The sequence below is a fragment of the Nilaparvata lugens genome, chromosome 6 (genome assembly GCF_014356525.2).
Source record: "Nilaparvata lugens isolate BPH chromosome 6, ASM1435652v1, whole genome shotgun sequence".
NCBI lineage: Eukaryota > Metazoa > Arthropoda > Insecta > Hemiptera > Delphacidae > Nilaparvata > Nilaparvata lugens.
The window spans coordinates 48,077,266-48,103,028 of NC_052509.1; the positions used below are offsets into that span (position 1 = coordinate 48,077,266).

At 34.2% G+C, this 25,763-nt stretch overlaps 1 protein-coding gene across 1 annotated transcript in view; it reads right to left on the reverse strand.

Annotated features, from left to right (window-relative positions):
• Positions 1-25,763, reverse strand: part of LOC111055817 (breast cancer type 2 susceptibility protein homolog) — a 37,039-nt gene that overhangs the window by 5,488 nt on the left and 5,788 nt on the right. The window contains exons 4-8 of the mRNA XM_039430964.1: positions 17,223-25,316; positions 15,542-15,685; positions 14,740-14,894; positions 7,067-7,313; positions 1,585-1,776 (exon numbers count right to left, since the gene is read on the reverse strand). Coding sequence (XP_039286898.1) covers positions 1,585-1,776; positions 7,067-7,313; positions 14,740-14,894; positions 15,542-15,685; positions 17,223-25,316 — 8,832 coding nt within the window. The remainder of the gene's footprint in view (positions 1-1,584; positions 1,777-7,066; positions 7,314-14,739; positions 14,895-15,541; positions 15,686-17,222; positions 25,317-25,763) is intronic.

Sequence of the window (25,763 nt, forward strand, 5' to 3'; positions counted from 1 at the left end):
GTCTTCTTTGTCTTGTCTTCGAACGAATTTGAAGACAATCGGCTTGATTTGCTCTTTTCCCCGAGATGGTAGTCTATGTGCAGTACTCAGGCCATTCGAAACAACAGGACTTTTAATAACAGAAGAAAGTTTATTGAAAAGTTCAAACACCGATTCACTTTTTGTTTCTGGAATACCCGTTACAACAACACTGTCTTTGCGCGTATATCCCTGCATTTCCGCCACTTCGCTTTTCAATTTTTCATTTTCTTGTTTAAGTGTCATGACTTCCTTATTTAATTTATTAACTTCTTCCTTATGTTTTAGTAGATCGTTTTTGAAAGAATCGAACTCATTGGACATGAATTCTATAGAATGTTTCACTAATTGGAAATCTTCTTTGAATGTGGGTGACAGTTCAGAACTTATTATTTCTTTAACTACACGTCCAATAGCCTGTATATCCAACACAGAAAGCGATTGTTTGTTATCGGCATTGCCGGCAGTAGACAATGCTTGCACTGATAACGCCGCACTATCTGTTGACGCCGCACTATCCGACGACCCAATCGAGCCTGTCTTACAGGCAATGCACTTCCACTTCGCTCTATTATCAACCGACATTTTTCTAAAATTTGATTCTTTAATCAGTTGACACAAAAAATGACACTTTGTGCCACAAGATTTACATGTTATAAAATCCTGCTCTGGAACATCCGAATTACACTTCGAACAAATCATTATTGACCCGACAAAACTGATTACAAAGAGAGCGCACAGCACACGATGTTTACTCCTCGAAGTCTAGAGGCGAATATGATCCAATACAAGCAAAAATGGCGTTTTGCCACGCCACTTCAGTTAGAAATGTATGTTTATGCACTGAATGTTAGCACTGTATATGGTACCATGTACCATATTTTTATATTAGAGTTAAAGAAGTCAGCGCCACATCCGCGTCACGACACTTCTGCGTGAATTGGGACTAAGTGCCGGTTGCACAAAAGCCGTAAAATTTTAACTGTGATCAATTCCACGAGAAACAATCAGAGAAACCGTCTTATCAAAAAGGCCTTCTCTGATTGGTTCTCGTGAAATTAATCACGATTAAAATTTAACCGGCTTTTGTGCAACCGGGCCTAAGACTTCAATGACTGACAAGCAGACGATGAACCTATTAGCCCATAGAGATGCTACCTACCGTAATTAAAATTAAGTGCATTTTAGTTTCATCGAGGTGAAGTAATATTTGAGTATACAGTTCCAGAGAGTGAAATACGGCAGAATATATATTTATATATATATGGAGTACCACAAGGATCAGTTCTAGGCCCCCTGCTTTTCATATTTTTTATAAACAACTTCACGAGTAGGCAGGGTGTATTATAATATGAGTAGTAGTTTATTTTAATTAAGTTTAGGTTCAGTTAAGGTTAATTAAAATCTTTTCTATATCATTATCAATATAATCATCCGTATTATCTTATCATTACTCTAGCACAGACTACAACCAACGACACCACCATTTGCAAAAAAAAAGATTTTACAAATGCAGGATGAAATAGCTGAAACAGACATTACAATAAATATTAGAAATCGACTTACCATGCGTTTGATGCTGTTTTTGAACTGGTCCAAAGCATTTTGCAAGTATTTGGAACGGGGGTTGGAGCTGAACACTGACAGTTCGGTCACAAATACATAAGGCACATTACTCCTGGAAACGGTCGATCGCCATTCCAGATTACTGCAGCTAATTTCTGACCCAACACAGACGCAAGATTGCCAACCATACTTCTGAAATAAACACAGATTTTGACTAAGCATTACTGTAAACTCACAGTTATTCAATTGCAAGAAATATCATGCAACAAAATAAGACAAGAGAAGTATAGACAACAATGCTACTTATTCGAAGTAATAGAGTATGGCTTAATAATTATTACTTCTAAACCAGCGGTGAAATACTGATCTATAGTGAGGTCCACGTTATGATGGCAGTGGGGAAAGATCTTCTATCGAGCTTCAATGACGATAACCATACGTTCTCCAGTATGGTTAAATCTGGAGCTCGCTTCAAGGATGTAGCAGAAGAGAGCGGTCAACTGGACGACGACGATGTACTTGTGTTCTTAGCCGGTACGAATGATATCGCATGTAATGGAAGGAAGCAATTCAACTCTTCTCTTCGCGATAAACTACGAGATCTACAGAACCGTCGTGAGCGTAATGTGATAGTTTTCTGTGCCTCACAGATATGACTTACCAGACTGGTCCGCTATAAATAAAGAAATAGAGTATGCTAACAGAGAGAGCTATAATTTATGTAAACATTCTAGAAATGTCTCCTTTGTAAATATCACGAATGTAGGAAGAAGATTTCATACTTCCAATGGTCTACATCTCAATTCCTTGAGAAAAAAATATGTTTGCGATAAAATCTTAGAATTTGTTCAAAAAATGGCTTGTAAGAACGAAAATTCATCTCAACCAATTCCTGTTGAGTATCATACGGACTTTTTTAGAAATTTGTCAGTAAATTACCAGTAATGCATTGACAAAACGTAAGCGTAGTTCTGAATGTGTTAAGAATAATTATGTAGTCAGCCTGCATTTATTGATCAATCTCCTAATAATTATGTTAGTGAGCCTATGAATGACATTAATCATTGCCATACTATTATTCGGCAAACCTCAGCATTCAAAGTGGGCTATCTTAATATTCAGGGTATTGTTGGAAAACATGTTGTTCTGAATGAATTTGCTAATGATAAGTTGTTTGATTTGCTGCGTTTGAGTGAGCACTGGTGTAGCAATGATGTAATTCCTTTTAATGTATTAGATGACTTTCAGCTTGTAAATAGTTTCAATAGGGAGCAACATATTCATGGTGGCGTAGCAATTTATACTAAGAGAGCATTGACTGACACTAGTATTAAATTAGATTTGGTATCATTGTGCAGTGAGCTGCATTTTGAAGCAACGGGTGTTTATTTCAAAGATTTAAAAATTGTTGTCGTAGCTCTTTACAGATCTCCCAATGATGATCCTCAAATCTTCTTAGAAAATTGGAGGATTTGTTCCACTTCTTTCTCAATCCTCAGTGGAAGAAATTTGGTATAGTAGTGGGTGGCGACATCAATCCGGATTTTGATGCAACGAAATATATTCGTAGTGTAAAGAAATTTAAAAATCTATTGAGACAATTCAACTATAATTTTACAAACTGTAAGCCCACAAGAGAGACTGCCTGTCTTGATAATATATTTAGGAATTTAAATAGAGATGTAATTTGTTCTGATGTGACACCTTTTGCATTTTCCGATCATGATTTGGTTTGGTTGAAGATTAATGGGTCATGTTCGGAGTTATCAAATCAAAATAATAAAGGGCCTAAGGTGGTCATCACAAGACCGATAACGCAGAATAAATTTCAGAATTTCGAAAATGCACTCAATAGTTTCAATTGGGAAAGGCTGCTCATTGATAATACACATCAAACAGCAAATGTGGTTTTCAATAAATTTTTCAATACTTTCTTGAATATATTTGAAACTTATATTCCCAAACATAAGTTCAAGATTAATCCCAATACATACAATTGCAAGAAATATAATAAGAGAAAAGCCTGGTACACTCCTTATCTATCGAGTATGAAAAATGAATTGGAACTTCATTTAGAAAAGTGTTAGTTCATTTAGACTGTGTAAAACAGATGAAATGAAATCAAGGTACTTTACAGCCAGGAGAAATTATAGGTTTGCTTTAAATGAGGCTAAGAGAGAGTATAACGTTTCTAGTATTCATTCTTTTAATAATAAATGCAAAAAACATGGAATGTGATTAATTCAGTTGCAAAAAGCAAACAGAAGGAGCCTATAAAAATATCGCCAGATGTTTTCAATAATTTTTGTGTTCAATCTGTGAATGAGATCTGTGACAGTATTGTAAGGCCTTCTGAAACGGCAATAGAGCTTATAACTTTTCATAGTTGGAATGAACCACTAAGGGATAAGTTTTCTTTCACTGAAGTAACACCGGAGCTAGTTTTGAATATCGTTAACAGTTTGAAATCTTCCGATACCATAGATATTTATGACTTTTCAAGAAATATGCTCAAAAATATTATAAATTGTATATAATTCCTCTTACCTATTGTATTAATAAATGTTTGATAGAAGGGATATTTCCAGAAATGCTGAAACTATCTAGAGTGGTGCCCATTTATAAGAAGGATGAGAAAGAGTACCGCCCAATATCTCTCACACCGATCCTATCAAAAGTTTTAGAAACTATCATCCATCTTCTAGTGTGTGATTACTTGAGTAAACATGACATACTGTCAGATTTACAATTTGGATTCAGAAAGAACACGTCTACCATCAATGCTATTGACTCCATGATTAAAAAGGTACTCAGGGATTATGAGGATAAAAAATATGCTCTGGCCACATTTTGCAATCTCAGTAAAGGATTCGATTGCGTGGATCGCGATGTGCTTCTGAATAAACTGGTTCATTATGGCATTGTTGGTAGCAAATTCAATAACATTTTCGCCTCTTTCCTCAGTGACCGAAAACAAATTGTTTGCATAGGAAAGGAAAAATCTCAAGTTAATGAGATAAAAAGTGGGGTGCCGCAGGGATCGGTTTTGGGACCATTACTGTTCATACTGATGATTAATGATCTGCCACTCTGTGTATAAGCAATGCTGATTCTATAATTTATGCGGATGATACAACTTTTTTAATGTAAGTTCAAATTTCGAAATCCTCCAGAATGAAGCTAAGAACAGTTTGTCTGAGGCTTCAAAGTGGTTCAGAGCCAATGGTTTTTCACTCAATGAGAATAAAACTCAAGAAAATATTTTTAGCTTGAAGAGTTTACCTATGGAGAGCCGTTTGGGTAGTGTCAAGTTTTTAGGTGTTTTTATTGACAGCAAACTTTCATGGGAGCCACACATTAAATATATTACTTCCAAATTATCCAGAGTGGTATACTTGCTGATAAATTTGATAGGCTGTGTCCCCACGTCTTATGTCAGATCAGCATACTTTGCTTTTTCCAGAGTATAATCGCGTATGGGCTTTTACTCTGGGTGAATAGTCCACATTTTCAAGATATATTGATAATTCAAAAAAAGTTATAAGAATAATCACAAATTCTGAAAGATTGGCTCATTGTAAACCGTTATTTGCTTAAATAGGTATACTGACAGTAATACACCTGTATATTTTTACTTGTCTCTTATATACGAAAAATAACTTGCCTAATAATCAGCTAATACATTCCCACAGCACTAGGAGTAACGGAAATATAGAAATGCCTTTCTGTAGGCTGACTAGATCGCAGGATAGCTATGAAGTTGTTGGAATGAGAATGTTTAATAAATTACCACATGAGTGGATATAAGCTCCATTTCAATTATGCAGAAATAGGCTACATAGCTGGTTAATATTAAAAATCCATTTTATAGTGTCAAAGAGTTTTTCGAATTTCAACAAGTTATTCTTTAAGATGAACTAATTTATACTATTTTTTCTAGTATTCATGACTGATATTTCTTCTATGTAATATTTTACGTGTATGTTATTTTGACTGGTGTTTTTTACATTAACCCTTCATGTTATATAATAAAGGTAGGTTGACTATGTTTGCCAAACAATAATTTCTGACGTTGTCCATAACTATTGTAATGTTGAGCGGCAATAAAATTATATTTATTTATTTTTCTTTACAGCTTTACCAATTATTCTCTTCCTTGTCACTGCCTGATATAGAGGATAGCTGATATCGGTAAATGATGTAATATTAACTGTTAATTCTTGTTTGAAATAATCAATTAAATATATTACATTTCTCAGGAAAAAATATTTTTCAATAATAAAAAAATACATTTTCATTATTTAGATTGGATATTTTGTTAATCAATAATATTTATAAATTGTTAAAACAATCTGGCAACTTTGAAAAGAATAGCGCTATTTGCTTTGTCTGAATGATAGACAAGGATAGCAACACAAATGTTAATCAAATACTAGCATTAACTTATATAACATGGACATCACTATAGTGAGTGCATATCGGCTGTTAACAGGACATGTGTAAGCAATTAAGTTGAAACACGCAATGGCAAAACATCATCAACACCTCAACTATTATGTTTCTATTTTATATCTTATTTTTTAATCTTTTAATTATTAATTTCCACTTTGAACATTATTAGCAAAAAAATTTAGTGGAAAGTCAACTATCTCGGAATGTGTAATTCACATTGAAAGGAAGTGAATACAAGAAAAATGAGATAAATATTCATAGGAGGAACATGAATAGAAAATCATATTTATTAATATATTTATATTAATTTTTCATAGTGATACCATGTGCCTAGTTTTTTCTAGGTGATACCATAGAGAAAGGATAGCATAGGAAGATATCCCATGGTATAGGTAGTTCATGTTCAAAATTTAAAACCGATTTTTTGTCAACTCAATCAGATTACTATCGACTACTGTCATTATTACTGTTTTGTCTGGGTGAGAGTGTACGAACAGCATAGTATGAGATAATACTTGCGGCAAATAGCTACACGAAAAAACTACTTGAACTGTCGGCTTTAGTTAACAGTGAAATTTTTACATTAACGCCCTATACAATGAGATATCTTCTTATGATATCTTTTCTCTATGGTGTTACCCACATGAATGGTGCTTGGGTAATGAGATGAGATGATTGCAATATAATAAGAAATCGCTTGACGGGGTTCAAGCTCACGACTGTTCCAGCATCAATTTATTGAAGGTTCATAACGCCTTTTATAAATGAGCTATAGCAGTACGCATAGTTATAATATGAGTTTGAAAAACTTAATTTTTATAGGAGATTAATATTCTAATTATACTAAAAAATTGTTCTTCATTAGGTATGATTATATTTTCCAATCCCAATGTGAGTCATACCATATACAGTAATATACCATATACAGTACACTTTTGGAAAAAATATAAGTGAAACAAAATTGATCTGGAAAATGTATGCTGATTGTCAGAGCTTATTTTAAATTCGTAATCTAGAACAAGATTCTTACCTTTATACCACCCCAAAAACGAACTCCAAGGTAGTTGTTCTGATCATCGGTTAGATATGCCGTTTCAACCGAAGTTGATGAATTTTCCACATGAACCACTAAGCCAACAGTATTTATTTCCGAAAATAACGGATTAAGACTGCGAGAGATATCACATAAGAAATGGCATTTTCTGGAAAACGCTTCTGATTTTGCACCAACTGAATATTTGGTTTGCCGTCCAGTACTCAACTGTAGCTCTCCTGACCTGATGAATAATTCAAAAGTCAATATCAATAAAATTGTGAATTAAAATCTAGAGATTGAAATAAATAAGAGACTACACTTATCCAAATGCTAATTAATAAATTATTAATTATTAAACGAACATCCATTGTCAATATTTGCAGTAGCAGTGAATGACAGCATTTAACTTGGATTTTTGTTTAATAACTATTAAAATCTAAAATTCAAATTCATTTATTTGCCATAAAATAATACAGATTGATAAAATAAATATTCAATAAAAACGAAAAGTTTATTTGTAGCTTACAAACGATGATACATTTTCAGTTATATAGAATGTTTTTATACAACTCTGAAAGCCGATTTGGGCTGAGAGTCCATAAAACTTTCAATGCAAATAAAATAATGATAAGAATTGATGGACTAGTTGGCAATGATTCGATTCTAAATATCAGTTATATCTACTATTGTGTAATGCTAATAATAATAATAATATAAATAACTTTAAATCAGGAATTTCAATTTCTAATGTTAAATCAGTTTTCTTAGGCCCGTATGCAGATACTCGGTTTAAACGGAGAAAGTTTTAGTTTTATGCTAAGTCATTGACCAGCGCTGCTGGATAGACTGTATCAAGGGTTTATGATCAAATGTCAGTTGTTCGTTTAAAACATATAAACATAAAATAGAATTTATTTGTCATCGTATTAAAAAGAACACATTGACTTTGTCATTTAAGTAAAGTATTACAGAGTAGAGTATTGTATAATCACAGTATAATATCAAAATTTCAAAAAATTATCACAGAAAAGAAATTAAATATTCATCACAGAAGCAATCAGAGAAACAAACATGAATTCAAAGAACAATAAACTTATAAAAAAAGAAATAATTGAGGATTACGTCATGCCATAATTCTATTCTCTCTCTTGGAGAGAATAGAATGGAAGTAATTTGGATTTTAACCACTCCTGCATTATGTATTTAAACTTACATGTCTAGTATTTGATGGTATCTTATTGAATAATTTAACACTTATCTAATTAAAGCTCTTTTGGATCTTGGACAATCTAACTTGTGTAATATTTAGTTGATGAGTTTAGTTTCTTGTCAAGTGGTCATGAATGTTACTCCAATCGCCAAATCTTACTAAGGTAATACTAAAGTTTCACTCATGACATTCTCCATAATAAAATCTAACCATAGTGAATATCATTTTCCACACTGTTTAGATAATTCCTGCGTCAATGCCGTTAATCGACTGAAACGGTCGAACAAATGCAAATAATTGACATATGAATGTTTTTAATTGTAAATTCAAAACTGTAATGATTCAATTTAAACCATGAATAGAGGATAGCGTTATTATGATGTTGATGACTATATCAACACTAGAATATCATAATATATTGAGCAATGAATAAAACAAGCATTAATATTAGTGACCACAAAAATTTAATCTAAAGTAGGTTTAATTATTTTTGAACTGAAGTAATAATAAGAAGACAGAATAACAGAATAAGGACAAACCTTTTCCCATGAGCCGTTACACTATACAATGAAATAGTATTGCCTTCAACCAGGACATTCTCGACATCTTCGGTGGGCTTCCAAACAGTAAGCATTGCTGTCTGCAATGTTGAGTTCTTGTCTTCATTGGAAGCTCGTGCATCAATCACCCTCACCTGAGCGGAGAACGTAGATTAATGTTGTTATTCAATACAGTATTTGAAAAAGTACACGAGTAGTCTACGATAAAACTCTTATATCAAAATACAGAAACAGTAAGAGAAGTTTGAATTACTTTGTAGTTTGTAAATGAATGAGGAAAACCAAATGAAAAGCATGTTGATTATGAAGCCATCTATTGCATGATTTTAGGTTTATTTGTGTTTGTACTAAAATACAAGTTGAAATGAATTTATTATATAATGCGATTACTTTTTATATACTTTACTTTACTCCTATACGAGCATTTAAAAATGAGAATTAAGAAGAGTATGAATGAACAAGAGATATTTCCTATTTCAATATATTCCAACAATATAACTATTCCATTATTTCAAATTCACCTGAGGATATAACAATATATTACAACAATGCTAAGATGATATCTGCATAGGTGTGAAACCTGCGTGCAGGTATGAGTCCCTTGAAGAATTTCAATTAATCAGGAAAAACACAGAAATTAGAAAAAAAACATTTGTTTTAACAACGCATGAAGTAAAGAGTAACTTAGAAAAAGAAAAAGGGACGAGCCATGGAGAGGAGAAACTACAGCATTTGAAGATAAGAAGATGTAGGTGAGCAGTAGCAGAAATTACTTCCTACCTTCAACATAGGTATTGATTTCCGTTTTTCCGGGCAATTCTCACTCATTTTTTCATCCAGTTTTTGCCGAAGTATTTCCTGATATTTTCTTTGCTTTTGTTCGCGGAGATTGGTCATGATTCTCATTTGATCTCTAGTTGGAATCTACCAAGATAAATGCAATTTGATTAGACACATACTAGGCTTATTGAGGTTGAAATAATTATAAGTAGTAGATTATAAGAGTGATAAGTTATTACCATAGAGAAAAGATAGCATAAGAATGGTATAGGGCGTTTATGCTTTAAATGTCACTGTTTGCTCAAGCAGATAATCCAATTAGTACTTTTTCGTGAAGCTGTGACCCTGGTAGTCTCATAATGTGCCATTCATAAACTCTCACCTGGCCAAGATAGTAATAATCAACAATAGTCGACAGTAATTGGCTTGAGCAAACTCAAGTAAATTATTTATATAAAAATATACATTTATTTGATTTTAAACATCCTAATATTTATTACTCAAGTTAATTTTTCCAATTTGGATTATAAAATAAATTTTGTTAATTGATTATTTAATTTACATATCAACTTGATGACATTGGTAAACTATTGCTTTTATATTTTTTAGTAATTACGTTTATGAAAAATTCTTAGCAACAAGATAGTTTTGACTATGTTAATAAGATTATTTAATAGTATTTGATGTCTTCCTTGAATTTAAATTTATTTCATTTCGGATTGAGTTTGCACACTTTCAAATTTGACATTTATTTAATCAATGATTAATATAGTATGCACAACTAATTTAAATAGTATATAAGCTCTAGTAATTAAGATTCTTTGTCTCATTTCTGTATTTTGGGCAGTTACTATGCCGGTTTGTTTCTTGAATAAATCTTTTAAAAAGGATGTCACGTGTTCCGTTTACTTAACTGGCGCCCGAACAGGGACCGCAGACGTTTCGGTAAAGTTCAATTAACTTTTTTTCGCGACCAACTGTCTCGAATCCAAAACGCGAGTGTAACTCCTCATCTGCGGCCTACCCTCATCACTCTGGAACCAAGTGCACAGCCTTCCATCCTGGCAGAGAGAAACAACACCTGGCGGCCCCTAACCAACAGAGAACCAAGCGACATGGATTCATCCACGGACGAGGACCAGGACGATCCAAGTACGCTCTCCAAACCAGTTGTGAGTACCAACAAAAGAACTTCATCAAACCCTCAAAACTGCATCCAGTCTTATCTTCAACTTCAGAGATTCAAAAATGGCAACAATCACTAAACCTATTCCACATGAACTCTTGAGATACATACCTCATACGATGGTACTTCTCACAAGTTACATCAATTCATATCTACTTGCGAAGACCTTTCTATCGGCTACTGTGCTGATAACATTCAAGAAAAAGAAGCTAATCACTGGATTCTTTTCAAAGCTGCTATGTGCAAACTTGAAGGACCAGCCGAAGCAGTAGCATTCAACAACAGTTGTTCTTCAATAAAAGACTTGATAAAATCACTGAAACAAAATTTTGCTGATAACAGATCTGTACCTGAACTCATTGCTGAGTTGACTGTGATGAATCCTATCAAAGGGAACATCCTATTGAATTTTTGAACAGACTTAATGAAAAACGTACGAATGTAATTACTAAGTATAAGCTTGATGGTGTTACAGGTTTACTATTAGAAAATTTGATTTGTCAACTGAATGCTACACTTGTAAATACTTTTGTGCATGGAGTTCACCCAACATTAGGATCACATTTGCAAGTACTACAAGTACAAGACCTAGATGATGCTAGGAATAAGTTAATAAACGATTGTAGTATTGTATTACAGCAACTACGCTACAAAACCACTATTGAAACAATGAACAGGGTAGATAGTAGGAAACATTCCAACAACACAACAACATTTAGAAATCCTAATTACGAACAAAACTTTCAAAAACAATGGTCGCACGACAATTCTTTCGAACAAACACACAGACCCTTCCAAAGTAGACAACAATTTTCACCACACAATGTTCAACAAACTAACTTCCCCCAAAACTTTCAACAAAATTTTTCAAATCAAAGCTTCCAAAAATAAAACTATCGTCCAAACTTTCAACAACAACGTTTCCACAACAAAGCTTTCAGCAGCAAAACAGTAATTTCAAACCTAACACTCAAGTAAGTTCGTCAAACACAGTGTCTATGCGCACTCAAAGAACAGACCCTGTACAAAAATTGAAAACTTACAGATCACCATATGAAGTAAACTACTTAGAGGAAGAACCAGAAGATAACTACAATCAGAGCCCGATTGAGGCTATGCAATGTCAAATAATCAATTTAAAATTCAAAGGTTCTATTTCAAATTCAATTATGTAACATACGGCACAAATTAATTACAGAGCCCAATATGCCGAGCAAAATCAAAACAAAATTAAAAATAAGACTACTTTCAAAATTAAAATAAATTTCAAGATAAAAATTAAAATAACCATAACTTCAGAATCACTATGATCACAAAAGAGAACACGTTTAAAAATAATACAATTAATTTACCTAAGTTATTAGGTCACAAGTTTGAATATAAAAAAAAAATATATATATAAAAACATTTTTATATAAGCATTAGTTAATCCGTATTCCTCAATATTCAATCTGCAAGCTTCACAAAGAATTGAAAAGAGTTAATGAGAATTTTTTAAAGAGAAAATTAAATTAAATTACGTAATAAATCAGTACCGGTTAGCTACTATATAATAGATAGAAAAAAAACAAGTCAACCTGAACTACGAAAAAGGTGATCAAAATAATTTAACATTTAGACGTAGCGGGAACAGCTTTGAGGTCTTCTTCAGTATTGATCACATAGATTTGGCCCTCAGGAACCACTCTTATTTTTACTGTTCCGGATCGGTCCACCCAAACATATTTGTAGCCAAATTGTCTCTGCAGTTTCCTAGCCTCAGCAAAAAGCTTTCTACGTTTTGCAGTCAATGACAAATTTATATAAATCTGTCGCAGCTCACCTTTCAGTCCAATGTGACGAGTAGACAGGTCCTTTACCCTTTTTCGGCCATCCAACAGTGCGTGTGTATGTGTACGACTTATGAACTTGACAATGATGGGAGGCGTCTCCTTACGTGGTCCCCTCACAGGTAGTCGGTGACAGCAGTCAATCGCCTCAGCTGTGACATGCATGCCGACGGCCTCGCATGTTTTCACCACTAGTTCACTCGTCACCTCACCCTTCACCAACGGAATACCGTGAAGCTCAACCGTATTCTTACGACCGTACTGTTCTAAATTGTCGTTCCTCATTTCTACATCACTTAGTCTCTTCTTGAGTGTTGCAACTTCACTACGCAAAAGTTCTATAATTGTTTGCTGGTTCGCGATCAGTTCCTCCTGCTTGGCCAATACACCTGAATTTTCATCCAGTTTAGCACGACACGAATTGAGTGATTCTTGAAGAACAGCTTGACCGGCTAATAATTCATTTTTGAAATCAATGAAAGTCTTCAAGTCAATAGACATAGGCCTACCCGTAACAGTCTCAGAGGAAACCCGATCAGTGTTTTTCACAGGCGTTGAATCGCATCGTTGCTTACGCAAGTTTTCCTTGCACGTTTTGCACTTCCACGAGCTGCTAGTCAACATCCTGATTTCAGCATCACTTAAATCTTTACCCACTTCACCACTAATGCATTTAGAGTGGAAAAGAGACTTGCATTCGGCACAAGCAATACTCGATTTCCCAGACCTTTCCACCAACAAATCACATACGGAGCACGCACTCATTTTGAAAATATTAACTGTACTAATAAATAGATATTAACTGTATTGATTAATCCGCAAATCAATTTGAAATAGTTCTAAGTACGGCTGAAGATGACTCGTTCTACTATACTCTACAACTCATAGACGAAATAAAACAGGCTGAATAAAAATGATAAGACGAGCACAATCTCTAAACGTCCGACTTTGTCAAGAGCCAACTGACAACTGACTGGCAATGATTCGATTCTAAATATCAGTTATATCTACTATTGTGTAATGCTAATGCTAATATAATAATAATATAAATAACTTTAAATCAGGAATTTCAATTTCTAATGTAAATCAGTTTTCTTAGGCCCGTATGCAGATACTCGGTTTAAACGGAGAAAGTTTTAGTTTTATGCTAAGTCATTGACCAGCGCTGCTGGATAGACTGTATCAAGGGTTTATGATCAAATGTCAGTTGTTCGTTTAAAACATATAAACATAAAATAGAATTTATTTGTCATCGTATTAAAAAGAACACATTGACTTTGTCATTTAAGTAAAGTATTACAGAGTAGAGTATTGTATAATCACAGTATAATATCAAAATTTCAAAAAATTATCACAGAAAAGAAATTAAATATTCATCACAGAAGCAATCAGAGAAAAAAACATGAATTCAAAGAACAATAAACTTATAAAAAAAGAAATAATTGAGGATTACGTCATGCCATAATTCTATTCTCTCTCTTGGAGAGAATAGAATGGAAGTAATTTGGATTTTAACCACTCCTGCATTATGTATTTAAACTTACATGTCTAGTATTTGATGGTATCTTATTGAATAATTTAACACTTATCTAATTAAAGCTCTTTTGGATCTTGGACAATCTAACTTGTGTAATATTTAGTTGATGAGTTTAGTTTCTTGTCAAGTGGTCATGAATGTTACTCCAATCGCCAAATCTTACTAAGGTAATACTAAAGTTCCACTCATGACATTCTCCATAATAAAATCTAACCATAGGGTCTGGTTGCATTATTGAAAGTGAATATCATTTTCCACACTGTTTAGATAATTCCTGCGTCAATGCCGTTAATCGACTGAAACGGTCGAACAAATGCAAATAATTGACATATGAATGTTTTTAATTGTAAATTCAAAACTGTAATGATTCAATTTAAACCATGAATAGAGGATAGCGTTATTATGATGTTGATGACTATATCAACACTAGAATATCATAATATATTGAGCAATGAATAAAACAAGCATTAATATTAGTGACCACAAAAATTTAATCTAAAGTAGGTTTAATTATTTTTGAACTGAAGTAATAATAAGAAGACAGAATAACAGAATAAGGACAAACCTTTTCCCATGAGCCGTTACACTATACAATGAAATAGTATTGCCTTCAACCAGGACATTCTCGACATCTTCGGTGGGCTTCCAAACAGTAAGCATTGCTGTCTGCAATGTTGAGTTCTTGTCTTCATTGGAAGCTCGTGCATCAATCACCCTCACCTGAGCGGAGAACGTAGATTAATGTTGTTATTCAATACAGTATTTGAAAAAGTACACGAGTAGTCTACGATAAAACTCTTATATCAAAATACAGAAACAGTAAGAGAAGTTTGAATTACTTTGTAGTTTGTAAATGAATGAGGAAAACCAAATGAAAAGCATGTTGATTATGAAGCCATCTATTGCATGATTTTAGGTTTATTTGTGTTTGTACTAAAATACAAGTTGAAATGAATTTATTATATAATGCGATTACTTTTTATATACTTTACTTTACTCCTATACGAGCATTTAAAAATGAGAATTAAGAAGAGTATGAATGAACAAGAGATATTTCCTATTTCAATATATTCCAACAATATAACTATTCCATTATTTCAAATTCACCTGAGGATATAACAATATATTACAACAATGCTAAGATGATATCTGCATAGGTGTGAAACCTGCGTGCAGGTATGAGTCCCTTGAAGAATTTCAATTAATCAGGAAAAACACAGAAATTAGAAAAAAAAACATTTGTTTTAACAACGCATGAAGTAAAGAGTAACTTAGAAAAAGAAAAAGGGACGAGCCATGGAGAGGAGAAACTACAGCATTTGAAGATAAGAAGATGTAGGTGAGCAGTAGCAGAAATTACTTCCTACCTTCAACATAGGTATTGATTTCCGTTTTTCCGGGCAATTCTCACTCATTTTTTCATCCAGTTTTTGCCGAAGTATTTCCTGATATTTTCTTTGCTTTTGTTCGCGGAGATTGGTCATGATTCTCATTTGATCTCTAGTTGGAATCTACCAAGATAAATGCAATTTGATTAGACACATACTAGGCTTATTGAGGTTGAAATAATTATAAGTAGTAGATTATAAGAGTGATAAGTTATTACCATAGAGAAAAGATAGCATAAGAATGGTATAGGGCGTTTATGCTTTAAATGTCACTGTTTGCTCAAGCAGATAATCCAATTAGTACTTTTTCGTGAAGCTGTGACCCTGGTAGTCTCATAATGTGCCATTCATAAACTCTCACCTGGCCAAGATAGTAATAATCAACAATAGTCGACAGTAATTGGCTTGAGCAAACTCAAGTAAATTATTTATATAAAAATATACATTTATTTGATTTTAAACATCCTAATATTTATTACTCAAGTTAATTTTTCCAATTTGGATTATAAAATAAATTTTGTTAATTGATTATTTAATTTACATATCAACTTGATGACATTGGTAAACTATTGCTTTTATATTTTTTAGTAATTACGTTTATGAAAAATTCTTAGCAACAAGATAGTTTTGACTATGTTAATAAGATTATTTAATAGTATTTGATGTCTTCCTTGAATTTAAATTTATTTCATTTCGGATTGAGTTTGCACACTTTCAAATTTGACATTTATTTAATCAATGATTAATATAGTATGCACAACTAATTTAAATATTCTATTTATCACTAAATAAAACGATTAGGATCAATCTGATTGATAAATTAGGAATGCACAGATTCACATATTCAAGAAGGGATTTTAGTGCGCATTTTTGAACGTGTGTAAAATCTAAAAAAATAGCTTTTCGCCACACTGCACAGAAAGCAGCTGTTTTCCAGTCCGTACGTAGATCTGAAAGACATTGTTTGCAGACGACTCTCGTCTGATGTAAGAAACAGGTTTCTTTCCGGCTAAGGCCGGAAAGAGTATCCTTTCCGGCCGCTCAGTTCCCCCCCTCATAAAACTTTCTTATTCAATTAATTATTCTTCTATAGCTGATGCCAAAAAGTTAGGCGGCTTCGTGGGTTATATGGTGTAACCTACTCACAGCTGATGCAGTGCATCTATTTATTGTCTCTTTTGATTTAAAAATCATCACCTAAGCCAAGCTAGATGACAACATCAGCTGTTGGAACGCACAAGAGACCCACGAAACCGCCTCACTTTTTGGCGTCAGCTATACCTGTAGTGTGGCGAAAAATATCGTACGCGACTCTCTCAGAAAGGTGTTTACGGTATTCGGATAACATATTCCGAATAATATAAGGATAACTATCCTTATACCGTAAACACTAACTTTCTGTGCTTGTAGCGTAATATACTATTACTGTAATGGATGAACCCAGTAAAGATATGATATACAACTTTATAAAAAGCTTTTATAACTTTTGAAATATAAAATATCAGAAGATGAATAAGTTTCTGTTCCTGAGAAAGGTTTTGAGAACTCTTTCAAAAATGCAAGATAACAAAATTATATTAAATACACCTGATTGAAATGTTTTAAATTCTTAAAAACAACATTAGTGTCATTATTTGTATAGTAATCTCCAGCTACTTACTTGACCAGACTCGACTAAATCCTGAGAAGGCAACGATTCTTCGTCCTGATTAGAATTCGATTTCCGGTTTCTCATTTCATCCATCTCTCTCTGAACTTGTGACTGTAGTTTCTCAATTAGCTCTGTCATTCTACGTTCATTCAGTAGACACTCTTGTTCCTCTCTTTTTTTACTGTACACTACACTTTTACCATCTTCTGTCTTCAACATATATACAAGAGGATAAACACGAACAACCAAAACATCAATGCGTCCTATGTTTCCACCCTTGGGTAAAACGTCTTTCAATTTTCCGACTAATATCGGTCCTTGAGTTTGACAAAATCCTAAGCGACAGTCCCACCTTGCACGACGAGCACAGTTTGTGTGAAGTTTGAGTTGAACGGTGTTTGGAACGTGGAGCGGATCGTGGCCTTGCTCGCAGTTCAACAGCTCACAGCCCTGAACCACCAGCTTCGTGCCAACTGCTACTTTTCCCCTATCAATCAAACACATCATCTCCTCATCCACACTGGCATTAATTCGATACCAACCGTCAGTCAGTTTCAATTCTTTTGTGGCGGACGATTTATTCACCAATATTTCACTTACACAAAGTACCATTCGGCGAGCCGCTGACTCATCAGTCTCCAATATTTTCCTCAGACAAGATCTTTGACAATCGTCAATTTCACGGTCGTACCGGTATCTCAGTTGAAGTAGTACATTGTCCAAGGTTAGATAACTACCAGCCAATAAATGTGGAAAGTTTCGTTCGGTTGATGCCAGTTTCCAAACAATAGATCTGAAATGGTTTGCTATCCACTCATGAGAAATTAAAGTGGGATCAATACCTGGGCTAGCAAGAAATGCGCGACTGATTTCCTTGAGGCCAGCTGATCCATCGTCACTAAGAATGACAAGCGCGTTATCTCCAACTGGGATACCATCACAATTACTTTCACAAATGTATTTTGAGAGTGAATTCGAAGAGCTGAATCGGAATTCGGCGGCATTTTCGTAGTTAATCCCAATGACTGACTGCTTTATACCTTCTCCAATGAGTTGAGCGGTTGATAACAAAGTTCTTGGGGATTTAACTAGACTTCTCAATGGTATTCGCTGTCCCAATTGCCTCTTCACAAATAGAGCACCTTTTTGCATTTTAGTTAGTGATTTATCTTTGCCATTCTTCAATAACAATTCTTGATTTTCAGTAGCTTTTCTTCTGCCTTCAATTACATCCAATTGGTAGAAAATTGTTTGGTCAACTTGACTATCATCATCCCAACTGTCCATCATCTTGAGCTTCTTCTCACAGGCACAATTTGGTTCATCAATTTGGATGGTTCGTTTGATTTTAGTTCGATTAATTGAAATTGGAGTAGACGTTTTTAAATTATCAATAAAATTATTGTATGGGTCGTCTTGATTTTTCTTCAATTTGGAATTCATAATTGGTGTGCTACATCCAGCCACTTGATTTTCATCCAATTTACTCTTGGAAAATTTTAATCGTTTTTTCCTTATTTTGAATCTATCGCCTACGCCAAGGACAGGACTGCATGCACGTTTTTTTCTCATCTTTATTTCACTATCAGTACAAAGAATGGGAGAGAGAGCTTCAGATCGATCTTGTACAAAAGAAGGGCTGGTGACAAACGTTCTCAACCATACTGGAGGATCTTTAAATTCAGGAACATCTTCATCAGCTAGGAAGGCTGCTGTGCTTTCAGATACTTCATCAACAAAACTTAATGACAAGCAAGGCATATCTTCATAAAATTGAGAATGTCGATTTGGTGATGGTTTGTATTTATCAGGAGATTGTGACAGAAAGTGCTTATTAATACAACTATCTTCTAGAGAGAGTTGTTCTGATATAGTGTCAACTTTGTGATTTTCATTATCCAATATGGATTCATTACATGTATTGAGCTTTTCATCTTCATCTGATAAGAGGATTCTAGCTTTAGCCAATGGTTCAACTGAAGTGACAATGGATTGTCCTTCAACAGTGGAAAATCCACAAATTTCATCTCCAAAAGATTTATTATCTTGAAAACATGTTTTTGCTTTGACTGAAGGTTTATTAGAAACCAGTACTGATTCATCTTTAGCAGTAGAGTAACTTAAAAATGCATCTTCATCATATTCGTTTTCATAAAGATGTGTTTTTGCTTTGGCAAGGGCTTCCTCAGAAACTGGTATCGATTTTCCTTTAGCAGTGGAGAATCCAAAAAATGCATTTCCTTCAGATGTCTCTTTATGGAGCAGTGTTCTTGCTTTGGCAAGGGCTTTATCAGAAAACTTTATCAATTTTCCTTTAGCAGTTGAATATCCACAAAACGTATTTTCATCAGATGTTTCTTCATGGAGCAGTTGTTTTGCTTTGACTATGGCTTCATCAGAAACTGGTATCGATTTTCCTTTAGCAGTTGAGAATCCACAAAATACATTTCCATCAGATGTTTCTTCATGGAGCAGTTGTTTAGCTTTTGATAGGGCTTCATCAGAAACTGGTATCGATTTTCCTTTAGCGGTTGAGAATCCACAAAATACATTTCCATCAGATGTTTCTTCATGGAGCAGTTGTTTAGCTTTAGATAGGGCTTCATCAGAAACTGGTATCGATTTTCCTTTAGCGGTTGAGAATCCACAAAATACATTTCCATCAGATGTTTCTTCATGGAGCAGTTGTTTAGCTTTAGATAGGGCTTCATCAGAAACTGGTATCAATTTTCCTTTAGCGGTTGAAAATCCACAAAATACATTCCCATCAGATGTTTCTTCATGGAGCAGATGTTTTGCTTCGGATAGGGCTTCATCAGAAACTGGTATCGATTTTCTTTTAGCAGTTGAGAATCCACAAAATACATTTCCATAAGATGTTTCTTCATGGAGCAGTTGTTTTGCTTTAGATAGGGCTTCATCAGAAACTGGTATCGATTTTCCTTTAGCAGTTGAGAATCCACAAAATACATTACCATCAGATGTTTCTTCATGGAGCAGTTCTTTAGCTTTTGATAGGGCTTCATCAGAAACTGGTATCGATTTTCCTTTAGCGGTTGAGAATCCACAAAATACATTTCCATCAGATGTTTCTTCATGGAGCAGTTGTTTAGCTTTAGATAGGGCTTCATCAGAAACTGGTATCGATTTTCCTTTAGCGGTTGAGAATCCACAAAATACATTTCCATCAGATGTTTCTTCATGGAGCAGTTGTTTAGCTTTAGATAGGGCTTCATCAGAAACTGGTATCGATTTTCCTTTAGCGGTTGAAAATCCACAAAATACATTCCCATCAGATGTTTCTTCATGGAGCAGTTGTTTTGCTTTGGATAGGGCTTCATCAGAAACTGGTATCGATTTTCTTTTAGCAGTTGAGAATCCACAAAATACATTTCCATCAGATGTTTCTTCATGGAGCAGTTGTTTTGCTTTGGATAGGGCTTCATCAGAAACTGGTATCGATTTTCCTTTAGCAGTTGAGAATCCACAAAATACATTTCCATCAGATGTTTCTTCATGGAGCAGTTGTTTTGCTTTGGATAGGGCTTCATCAGAAACTGGTATCGATTTTCCTTTAGCAGTTGAGAATCCACAAAATACATTTCCATCAGATGTTTCTTCATGGAGCAGTTGTTTTGCTTTGGATAGGGCTTCATCAGAAACAGGAATTGATTTTCCTTTAGCAGTTGAGAATCCACAAAATACATTTCCATCAGATGTTTCTTCATGGAGCAGTTGTTTTGCTTTGGCAAGGGCTTTATCAGAAAACTTTATCAATTTTCCTTTAGCAGTTGAATATCCACAAAACGTATTTTCATCAGATGTTTCTTCATGGAGCAGTTGTTTTGCTTTGACTATGGCTTCATCAGAAACTGGTATCGATTTTCCTTTAGCAGTTGAGAATCCGCAAAATACATTTCCATCAGATGTTTCTTCATGGAGCAGTTGTTTAGCTTTAGATAGGGCTTCATCAGAAACTGGTATCGATTTTCCTTTAGCGGTTGAGAATCCACAAAATACATTTCCATCAGATGTTTCTTCATGGAGCAGTTGTTTAGCTTTAGATAGGGCTTCATCAGAAACTGGTATCGATTTTCCTTTAGCGGTTGAAAATCCACAAAATACATTCCCATCAGATGTTTCTTCATGGAGCAGATGTTTTGCTTCGGATAGGGCTTCATCAGAAACTGGTATCGATTTTCTTTTAGCAGTTGAGAATCCACAAAATACATTTCCATCAGATGTTTCTTCATGGAGCAGTTGTTTTGCTTTAGATAGGGCTTCATCAGAAACTGGTATCGATTTTCCTTTAGCAGTTGAGAATCCACAAAATACATTACCATCAGATGTTTCTTCATGGAGCAGTTCTTTAGCTTTTGATAGGGCTTCATCAGAAACTGGTATCGATTTTCCTTTAGCGGTTGAGAATCCACGAAATACATTTCCATCAGATATTTCTTCATGGAGCAGTAATTTAGCTTTAGCTAGGGCTTCATCAGAAACTGGTATCGATTTTCCTTTAGCGGTTGAGAATCCACAAAATACATTTCCATCAGATGTTTCTTCATGGAGCAGTTGTTTAGCTTTAGATAGGGCTTCATCAGAAACTGGTATTGATTTTCCTTTAGCGGTTGAAAATCCACAAAATACATTCCCATCAGATGTTTCTTCATGGAGCAGTTGTTTTGCTTTGGATAGGGCTTCATCAGAAACTGGTATCGATTTTCTTTTAGCAGTTGAGAATCCACAAAATACATTTCCATCAGATGTTTCTTCATGGAGCAGTTGTTTTGCTTTGGATAGGGCTTCATCAGAAACTGGTATCGATTTTCCTTTAGCAGTTGAGAATCCACAAAATACATTTCCATCAGATGTTTCTTCATGGAGCAGTTGTTTTGCTTTGGATAGGGCTTCATCAGAAACTGGTATCGATTTTCCTTTAGCAGTTGAGAATCCACAAAATACATTTCCATCAGATGTTTCTTCATGGAGGAGTGGTTTTGCTTTGGATAGGGCTTCATCAGAAACAGGAATTGATTTTCCTTTAGCAGTAGAAAATCCACAAAATGTATTTCCATCATCAGTTTCCTCATAGAGCAGTTGTTTTGCTTTGGATAGGGCTTTATCAGAAACAGGAATTGATTTTCCTTTAGCAGTTGAGAATCCACAAAACGTATTTTCATCAGATGTTTCTTCATGGAGCAGTTGTTTTGCTTTGGCAAGGGCTTCATCAGAAACAGGAATTGATTTTCCTTTAGCAGTTGAGAATCCACAATATGCAATTTCATCTGATTCTTTTTCATGAAGTAGTGTATTTGTTTTGGAATGTGTTTCTTCTGAAGGTAGTATAGATTTTCTCTCATCAGTAGGAAGTTCGGTCAAATTTGTATCAAAGTTTTCCTTCTCAGACAGTAATGTTCTTGCTTTTATCAATGCTTCCTCTGACACTCTTATAGATTTACCTCGGGCTGTTGAAAATCCACTAAATTTATGTTCATTTGAATATATTTTTTTAAACAATGTACTTCCATTCCTTGGCAATCCTTCTAAATTTGATGATTCTAACTCGGTGGTTGATAACTCAGGGATATCTGGATGACACGATTCTTTTCTAGCTGAATGTGTTCTTTCTCTTACTAAAAGTTTTTCAGACACTTTGATTGGGTTTTCTGTAGAAATTGGAACCTCATTAGCATATTTACTATTACAATTATTATAAGATAAAGTACTAGTTTTGATCAAAATGTTTTTTGACATGCCGATTGTTTCTCCCTTGAAATCATCAAACAATGCATTCAGTTCTTCCTTGCCAGTTGAGGAGGCAGTGTGATTACATTCATTCTCAGTCAATAATGCGTTTGCCTTTGATAAGGCTACCTTAGACACAGATATCGATTTCCCATTAGCAGTCGAAAAGGTTGTGTACGCAGTACAATCATTTTTGGGAAAAAGTATTTCATCATTTATCAAAGATTCCTCAGAAGTTGGATCTTCACTAACAGTTGAAAATCGTCTAGAAGCAGAACCAACCAGTCCAAGTTCCAGTTTAGATTGTTCAGAAGTCATCCTCTGCTCAAAACATTTAGCTGAAGTTGTGTTGTCTTTTTCACAAATCAATGCCTCTCTATCCTTTTTAAAAACCCATTCTTGCAATAACTTATCAACATTATCTGTCTCAACACTTTTGACAAGAGTTTCTGACTCTATTGGATCATTTCTAGTGTGAGCTTCATTTCTCATTATCTTGCTTAATTTTGATGGAATTGTTGCATTTCTGTTGCCTTTTTCTGATAACATGGATTTATTGGTTTCTAGTTTTTGAAAATGTGGAATTTTCTTAGAACTATTTGCAGGAATTGTAGGTTTACAAGATTCTTCTTCACTTAATCCATTTGATGGACAATATCTAAGCAAACCAGTTTTTATCTCATTGAGAGTTTTTTGTTGCTCATGGAACTCAATCGAACTCTTGGAGTTCATTTCAAGCCTGGAATTAATTCCAACTTTTGTTTTCTCACTAGAATTCAACTTTTCAGCACATGAGATCAAGTCATCAAACTGTTGTGAAGAAATATTCAAGGTATTGTTCATATCTATATTGTACTTATCCATGAGAGACGATTTATCAAATAAAACTTTGTTGTCATTTCTACCACGAATTTTAGAAGCTCCTCTGTCATGATTATCATTTTTGTAATTGCCTTTGGAGATACTTTCAAAGCAGATATAACTACCATCATTTAGCTTCTCCTTTCTGCACATCAATTTGAAGTCTTTTTGCTTTTTTGTTTCTTCTAGATATGATACAGACTCAGAATCATCCAAAAGTTTAGCGGATTCTAGCAAAGTGCTAATTGATCCTGAATTTGCAATTGGCTTTCTTTCCCTGATTGAATTGCTTATATAAATTGAACCACACCTTCTATCACTATCGTTACTATCAATTACTATTCTACTGGTAACATCAGAATTATTATCTCTCTCGATCACTTTGAAGTTTGTAGTCACTAATTTATCACAGACCGATTTCTTTTCCTTTTTTCCAAGGTTTGAAGACAATTTCCCACATAAGACACTTGCGGATTTGATTTTAGATAGATCGTCATCATTACTACTTTTAAGATCATCCTTATCACGATTGAAAGACAGTTCCGTAGTTTGGCAAATTTCTTCAAGTATAGAAAACGATAAGTCACTAAACTCGTTCGGTAACATGTTTGAATCACGACACTGGGACTCATTTTTTTGGAGATGATTTGATTTCGAAACATTAGCATACTCATCATTCACATTTGTGTCATTAAGAATTTTCCTCTTCTTTAAACGTCGGTATTTCTTTATATGGCAATTGGAATTCAAAATGGGTGATTTTTCCAAGTCTGGTAGTCTTCCATCCTTATTCAAAGGGTTGTTACTCAAAATGGGTGATTTTTCAAACTCTAGTAGTCCTTCATCTTTTTTCAAAGTCTTGGTAGTCAAAATAGGTGATTTTTCCAAGTCTAGTAGTCCTCCATCCTTTTTCAAAGTGTTGGTACTCAAAATGGGTGATTTTTCCAAGTCTAGTAGTCCTCCATCCTTTTTCAAAGTTTTGGTACTCAAAATGGGTGATTTTTCAAAGTCTAGTAGTCCTCCGTCCTTTTTCAAAGTGTTGGTACTCAAAATAGGTGATTTTTCCAAGTCTAGTAGTCCTCCGTCCTTTTTCAAAGTGTTGGTACTCAAAATAGGTGATTTTTCCAAGTCTAGTAGTCCTCCGTCCTTTTTCAAAGTGTTGGTACTCAAAATGGGTGATTTTTCCAAGTATAGTAGTCCTCCGTCCTTTTTCAAAGTGTTGGTACTCAAAATGGGTGATCTTTCCAAGTTTAGTAGTCCTCCACCCTTTTTCAAAGTGTTGGTACTCAAAATAGGTGATTTTTCCAAGTCTAGTAGTCCTCCGTCCTTTTTCAAAGTGTTGGTACTCAAAATAGGTGATTTTTCCAAGTCTAGTAGTCCTCCATCCTTTTTCAAAGTGTTATCAGTGTTTGAGCAATTCAACTCACTAGTTAACTTATTGTCCTGATCACCAATAACATTTTTGTCTTGATCTCTAATCAACATTTGGAGGACCTGGAAAATGAAAATGAATATTATTATATTATATAACAATATATTTTGGGTACTTACCAAATCTGTCTATTAAAAGAAATTGTTAGGTCTCAACGCAAGAAGCTAGAAAATGTTACCAACAGTTACGGTATCAATTGACTAGATATAAGATAATAACGGCTCTCAACGCTATGGTTATTAACAGCCAAATGAAAATAAAAGTCTTGTTATAATTATTTAGTAATATAATAATAATAATGTTTGAGGTTAGGTTCTTTGACATTAGCTTGTCAGCGACATTAGTAATCAGTCGAGCAGTGAATTTGAAAATTAGCCAGACACCTTATAGCAAATTAATTGTGTCTAGGTAGCATTCGATAAGACGAGGATAAGAGGGTTTTGTAAACTAAGCATGCCAAATAAATGTCACCAAAAACTATTAAGAAAACACAAAAATATTTATTATAT